At 52.7% G+C, this 7191-nt stretch overlaps 1 protein-coding gene across 2 annotated transcripts; it reads left to right on the forward strand.

Moving 5' to 3' along the window:
* Positions 1-600: 600 nt before the first annotated feature.
* MYC (MYC proto-oncogene, bHLH transcription factor) lies at positions 601-5666 on the forward strand. Of its 2 annotated transcripts, none has more exons than XM_063079943.1 (3): positions 601-1107; positions 2811-3579; positions 4673-5666. In XM_063079943.1, exons 2-3 carry the CDS (start codon positions 2823-2825, stop codon positions 5233-5235), a joined length of 1320 nt encoding a protein of 439 aa, XP_062936013.1. In that variant the 5' UTR covers positions 601-1107; positions 2811-2822; the 3' UTR covers positions 5236-5666. The 2 variants fall into 2 exon arrangements, with proteins under 2 accessions (XP_062936013.1, XP_062936012.1); XM_063079942.1 differs by having other exon boundaries at positions 604-1107; positions 2808-3579; positions 4673-5665.
* The last annotated feature ends 1525 nt before the right edge of the window (positions 5667-7191 follow it).

Genomic DNA, 7191 nt, shown 5'->3' on the forward strand with positions numbered 1-7191 from the left:
ATCTACCCTCGCACCCCACACACCGAGCGCGCGCCCGTAAACACCCCTTCTTTCCGCCTCTCTTCGTGGGGCTTATTTGCACAATGCTGCCCTTTCCCCAGCCTTAGGGAGGCGCCCTGCTGTCCCGGACGTGCATGGCGTGGACGTGGGTACGCGGTGCATTCGCAGCGTTGAGCAGCTGTTCGCCTGCGATGACTGCAACACGCAGGACGAGAATGCGGTTTGTCAGAGCGCTGCGCCAGAGGAGCCGCCGAGAAAGGGACAGGGTTTGAGCGGGAGCAGAAGATGGGAGGCGCGCGCAGTTAATTCATGCGGCTCTTACTCTGTTTACATCCGATCGCTGGAGTGCAGGGCTGCAGGGCTCAGTCTCCTCCTCCTCCCCCTCCCCCTCCCCCGCCTCCCCACCCTCTTCCCCAGCGCCCCTCCCGGGTTCCCAAAGCAAAGGGCGGGGGAGAAAGAAAAAAGATCCCCTGTCGCCAGTTCTCGCCCACCAGCCCTTTATAACGCGAGGGTCTGCTAGGCTGAGGACCCCCTCGCTGTGCTGCTCGCGGCCGCCGCCACCGTCGCGCCAGCCGCCTCCGAGCTCCCCTCCTTCCTCGAGAAGGGCAGGGCTTTTCAGAGGCTTGGCGGGAAAAAGGACGTAGGGGAGGGATCCTGCATGTATTATAAAGCCGGTTTTCGGGGCTTTATCTGACTCGCTGTAGTAATACCAGCGAGAGGCAGAGGGAGCGAGCGGGCGGGCTTGAGGGCGCAACAGCCGAGCCCGGCGAGCGAGCGAGCAGAGCCGCCGCGCTCCGGGCGTCCAGGGCAGGGAGCTCCGGAGCGAAAGCGGGGGCTGAGCCTCCGGGCCCGCCGCCCCCAGCCCGGCCCTCCAGCTGACTCCCACCAGCGGTGGTCCGCACCCCTCACCGCATCCACGAAACTTTGCCCATTGCAGCGGGCAGGCACTTTGCACTGGAACTTACAACACCGACTCTCCGGACGCGGGGAGAACACTCCGCCGATTTGGGGACACTTCTCCCCGCCGCTGCCCAGGCCCCGCTCCTCTGAAAAACGCTCCTCGCAGCTGTCTGGAAGCTGGATTTCTTTCCGGGAGTAGAAAACCCGGTAAGCACCCGGATCTGTCTGTCTTCTATTTCATTTTCTCTACAGCTTCAATGCTGAGATAAGTCGAATGCCCAAATCGCGGTGTCTCTTCTCTCATTCCAGCGCTAGTGACACTTTTCTCAGAGTAGTTGTTGTAGGTCGCGGTGGGGTGAGGGGTGATGTAGAATTGTGTTGGGGTAGAGGGACTTGTCATGATGAGATGGGAAGGCGGAGGGGGAAAGGGAGTGCGTATTTGAAACTAGCCTTTAGAGATTTTTGCCTGTATATGTTGACGCTGACCCCAGCCGGTCGGACATGCCTGCTTCATTGCATTCATTGCTTTGGTATTTTTGTGGTTTTTGTTGTTATTGGGTTTTTTGGGGGGCGGGGGGAGGTTCTCTGCTTTGCGGTGGGCAGAAAGCCCTTTGCATCCTGAGCTCCTTGGGGTATGGATCACAGACAGTGTGCGGGAGCGAGAGGGCTCCGCAGCCGCTGACTCTTCCCGACCTCGGGCAGGGCATTTAAATTTCGGCTCACCGCGTTTCTGACAGCCGGGGACAGACACTGCGGTGCGTTCCGCCCGCCGGTGCCCGCGGCGATTCCAAGTCGCCCCTGCTCCTTTTAACAAGTTGACATTTGGCTTTAAAAAATAATAAACAAATTTAAAACCTTGGTCTCCAGAGGTGTTAGGACTTGTTGGGGAGGCGAAGGGAGGGAAAGGGGAGGCTGAGACAGGGCTGCGTCCTATTCTTCTGGAATCGTGAACTTGGGGGGGAAACCAGGGCGAATCTCCGCACCCAGCCTTGCCTCTCCCGCCGCCGTGCCCTCGTGGGTGTCCCCGCGCCCCCGAGATGCGGAAGGACGGACGCTGAGGAGCGGGGCTCGGAGCTGTTCCAGAACAGCTGCTACCCTTGGCGGGGTGGGGGAGGACGCCCGGCTCGGGGCGAGGAATCGCAGCGGGGTCTCTGGCGCAGTTGCTGCGCAGTATTGAATGTTGAGGGGAGGGGCCGCTGTTATTAACACCCCCTCCCTTTATTTATGGGGTGGGGGGAGTTGCTAAAGCCCGCGGCTGAGCTAGAACTCCAGCCGGCGAGAGAAAAGAAAAGCCAGCAAAGGAAGGAAGGGGGACGCGCTGGGGGTGGGGATGGAGAAGGCGGAGAGGGGAGGCTGGGAGGGGCCCGGCGCCGGCGGGGGTAGGAGCGCGGCGAGGGCGCGAGTGGGAACGGGCGCGGCGGTGCGGAGGGGCCCCGGCGCGGGAGGGGGCCGGGCGCAGCGGCTGCAGCCGAGGCGCCTCTCGCCTTCTCCTTCAGGTGGCGCAACACTTTGTGCCTTCGGTCTTGGCAGATTGTGCTTCCCACCGCCGCCTCCCGCGGCCTCTGAAGGAGGACTAGGCCGATTGCGATTCCTCGGCGGCGGCGGCGGCGGCCGCGGGGCTCACTCCCGGGCTTCGCGCTGCGGGCTCCCGGGGGGCGGGGCTCGGCGAGCTCTCCGCCGCGGGGTCACCAAGTGCGTGTCCGAGATACTGGGGGGTCGCCTGAAGAGAGTGAAAGGGTGTCTTTTTTTGTACCTCCACCCCACCCCACCCAGCCCCTTTTGGGAATTGCGCTGGATGCGCTGGAAGGGGAGTGGTTCGGTACTGCAGTGCGCGCTGCGCTGCGCTGGGTTTTGGCAACAAGACCTCGCTGACTCAAGACTGCGCCCCCTTTGTGTGCCCCCTTTAGCAGGCTGCCGCGACGATGCCCCTCAACGTCAGTTTCGCCAACAGAAACTATGACCTCGACTACGACTCGGTGCAGCCTTATTTCTACTGCGACGAGGAGGAAAACTTCTACCAGCAGCAGCAGCAGAGCGAGCTGCAGCCGCCGGCGCCCAGCGAGGATATCTGGAAGAAATTCGAGCTGCTGCCCACCCCGCCCCTGTCCCCAAGCCGCCGCTCCGGGCTCTGCTCGCCCTCCTACGTTGCTGTCGCGTCCTTCTCCCCCAGGGGAGATGATGACGGCGGCGGCGGCAGCTTCTCCACGGCCGACCAGCTGGAGATGGTGACCGAGCTGCTGGGAGGAGACATGGTGAACCAGAGCTTCATCTGCGACCCGGACGACGAGACCTTCATTAAAAACATCATCATCCAAGACTGTATGTGGAGTGGGTTCTCGGCCGCTGCCAAGCTGGTCTCAGAGAAGCTGGCCTCCTACCAGGCTGCGCGCAAAGACAGCAGCAGCCCGAGCCCCGCCCGCGGGCACGGCGGCTGCTCCACCTCCAGCCTGTACCTGCAGGACCTGAGCGCCGCCGCCTCCGAGTGCATCGACCCCTCGGTGGTCTTCCCCTATCCGCTCAACGACAGCAGCTCACCCAAGCCCTGCGCCTCGCCCGACTCTGCCGCCTTCTCCCCGTCCTCGGACTCTCTGCTGTCCTCGACCGAATCCTCTCCGCAGGCCAGCCCCGAGCCCCTGACACTCCACGAGGAGACACCACCCACCACCAGCAGCGACTCTGGTAAAGCTGGGCCCCTGCAGGCCTGTCAAAAGGGGGCGGCCGGGTATCTTTCCTGTTCTCATGGACGGCTGATTCAACTGGCCACTTCAATCAACCCTGCCTTTCTCTTTTCTTATATTTGGAAGGAGAAATGGCGGCCCTGGAAGGATCTGGGAGCTTATCATTTCTGGAACCCTGGGCTTTGGAGTTCACTCCCATCCCTTCCCCTTAGACTGCCCTAGTTGCCACCCCCTCCCTTCCCTCCCCCTCAGGAATTTCATTGGGGTTTTTTAATCTTCTGGCTTATCTTGCAACTCAATCCACTCCCTTTTACCTCTTTTAAGCATTTTAATTGCCCTGGGGGGAGGGGGGAGGTGAATGAGGATAAGAGAGGATTGATCTCTAGGAGAGAGAATGAATTGCCTCCCTCTTCCTTAACTTCCACGAAGTGATGGGAATTTAATGGGTTAGGCATCTACAGAAATGAGTAGGGCGGTGGACAGAGGCAGGGCGGTCTTCTACCTGAGTGCCAGGAGCAGTGAAAGTGCCCAAGAGTGGATGGGCTGTGGAGCTGGGAGCTTTTCAGCCCATTTTGAACACTTAAAAGCAAATTCTTGTCAAAATTGGGCTTTTTCTCCCCCTCCCCCGCCTTTCAGGGCTTTTGGCAAAGGGGCACGATTTTTTTTTTTTTCTTATTGTATTTCCAGTAAAATAGGGAGTCTCTAAAGTCATACCAAGAGATCTGCAGCTATTATTCACAACACCTAATGGGTTCTCGGTAAAGTCCCTTAAAAATAGGAGGTGCTTGGGAATATGCTTTGCTTTGGGTGTGTCCAAAGCCTCATTAAGTCTTAGGTAAGAATTGGCATCAATGTCATATCCTGGTAAATTGTAATTTTCTTGTCTGTGCCATAACCCCAGCTGTCATTCTCCTTTTATGAGACTCTGCCTTTATGGGAAGAAGAGATGGGATAGTTGGCTAGGTTTGGCTCTTTTAGGGGGTAACTTTGTCCAGAGTCCCATGCTTTACATTTGCATAGTATTAATTAATCTGTTCATTGATTGTTTTAAGGAAACATTGCTAATCAAGTGATTTCTATTTCCTTTCTTAAAGAGGAAGAACAAGAAGATGAGGAAGAAATTGATGTCGTTTCTGTGGAAAAGAGGCAGCCCCCTGCCAAAAGGTCAGAATCGGGGTCACCTTCTGCTGGAGGCCACAGCAAACCTCCTCACAGCCCACTGGTCCTCAAGAGGTGCCACGTCTCCACCCATCAGCACAATTATGCAGCACCCCCCTCCACTAGGAAGGACTATCCGGCTGCCAAGAGAGCTAAGTTGGACAGTGGCAGAGTCCTGAAACAGATAAGCAACAACCGAAAATGTGCCAGTCCCAGGTCCTCGGACACAGAGGAGAATGACAAGAGGCGGACACACAACGTCTTGGAACGCCAAAGGAGAAACGAGCTGAAACGAAGCTTTTTTGCCCTGCGTGACCAGATCCCAGAGTTGGAAAACAATGAAAAGGCCCCCAAAGTAGTTATCCTTAAAAAAGCCACAGCATACATCCTGTCTGTCCAAGCAGAGGAGCAAAAACTTATTTCAGAAAAGGACTTGTTGCGGAAACGGCGAGAACAGTTGAAACACAAACTTGAACAGCTGCGGAACTCTTGTGCCTAAGTTGACCTTTTGGAGGGAGGAACTGGAATCGCTCGTGAATTCTCATATTCTCACTTGTTACAAAGGCAAGTAAGGAAAAGAGTTCCTTCCACAGAACTGCAGCAATTCATTACATATGAACTTCAATTCAGATGCATGATGAAATGCAACCTCACAACCTTGGCTGGATCTTGGGACTGAAAGATTTAGCCATAATGTAAACTGCCTCAAATAGGACATTGGGCATAAAAGAACTTTTTTTATGCCTGCCATGTTTTGTTTTGTTTTGTTTTGTTTTCCTTTAACAGATTTGTATTTAAGAATTGTTTTTAAAAAATCTTAAAGTTTAACAATAGTCTTGTGTAAATATTGACAGTAAATGTAAATAACTTTAATAAGACATTTATACCAGTTATACAAGATTGCAAACAATGTATTATAATGCATAATTTTTTTTTATTTAAGTACATTTTCCTTTTTAAAGTTGATTTTCTATTGTTTTTAGAAAAAATAAAATACATGGCGAATATATAATTAAGCCAAATCTTAAGTTGTGAGTGTTTTGTTTCTTTACTTCTCCAAACCCCCAATATTTCTTTTTCATCAATCACAAACAGTTTGACCATTAAGGGTGAGCATACAAGGATGAGAAAAAAGTTATTTTAAGAAAGGCAAGGGGTTTTCTTTGTTAAAATGGGTCTCTGGGGGTTTTAAGGTCTTTAAGTTCTCAGGGTTATAGGATGCTTCCTGGAGATTGTGATAAGAGCCAGAGTTGATAGTTAAAAGAAGGAAAGGGCAGAAGGCTGGCTAGAAGGTTGGAGGTAGGGAAAGGAGAGGCAAAAGGTTAGAGATAACAGTTAAGTATACAAAGAGGGATAGGCCTGGGGGGTTGAGAGGAGCTTGAAGAAGGAACGCCTTTCAGTTTAGTTAACCCATGTCATTCCCTGCTCCAGTCAAGCCCAGGGACTCTGCCCAGTGGAAGAGTTAAGGGAAGGGACGGGACCCATCAGGTGCCAGCCGCTTTTCGTGGGTTATCTCATAAGCCACAGAGGAGCTCTGGGAGTAATGTTACTATTAACCCTACTTTACAAGCAAGGAAATATAAAACCTCAGAAGGGTTATGTAACATATCTGTACCCAAACAGATACCAAAAAGCAGAATCCAGATCCCATGTTTGTTAAACACAATCCTGCACTACATGCCTTAGCTCATCTTGCGTCTAAGTTGCTGAGGTCAAGAATGCTTTTGGTTTGGGGCCCAGTAAATTGACTCAAGTAACAACAATACTAAACTTTATTTACATGTTGGGCACTCTTCCAAGTGTTTTACTTGTGACTCCACAGCAACCCCGTGAAGGGGGTACCGTTAATTTCCCCATATCACATAGTGGGAAACAGGCACAGAGAAACTCGTCTACACACCCAAGTTCCACTGATAAAGAATAGAGCTGGGGATTCCATCCTAGGCTGTTGAATCTTACCCTGCCCTCAATGGCCTCCTCAACACGCCAGTAGGAACAAGCCTGCCGCTCATGAGAACAGGAGTCACAGTCCAGTGGGTGATGTATTTTAAGTTTCAACATATAGGCCCATTCAGACACCAGTTCCCCTTTTTTGTTTATTTTGTTTTGTTTTTTATTTTGTTATTCATTGTTTAATTTTTCCTTTCACATTGAGAAATCCATGGCTCGTTCACTCCTACCTAGCCATTTGCAAAATCAGATTCACTGGTTGCTCCTGGCAAGAAGCCAGTTTGGAAATGCTACTGTTCAGATCATGAAATAAAACACGCTTAGTCTTTGTCATGTGAGTCATTATTTTAGAAACTACAAACCTCTCCTTCCAATCTCTTCCACACACTCATGACACATGCTCATCATTAGTCCATGAAAGGCATTTTTGGATATATGTATTAAGCATAAGCCTCTGAAAACCCATTTTACAGACCAGAAACTAGAATGCTGACTACATAGGTAA

The sequence above is a fragment of the Cynocephalus volans genome, chromosome 15 (genome assembly GCF_027409185.1).
Source record: "Cynocephalus volans isolate mCynVol1 chromosome 15, mCynVol1.pri, whole genome shotgun sequence".
In the NCBI taxonomy this organism is placed as follows: domain Eukaryota; kingdom Metazoa; phylum Chordata; class Mammalia; order Dermoptera; family Cynocephalidae; genus Cynocephalus; species Cynocephalus volans.

Coding starts and splice junctions, on each gene's coding strand:
- MYC (XM_063079943.1), top strand. CDS start 2,823: ATGCCCCTCAACGTCAGTTTCGCCAACAGAAACTATGACCTCGACTAC. Junction 3,580..4,672: donor CACCACCAGCAGCGACTCTG/GTAAAGCTGGGC, acceptor CCTTTCTTAAAG/AGGAAGAACAAGAAGATGAG.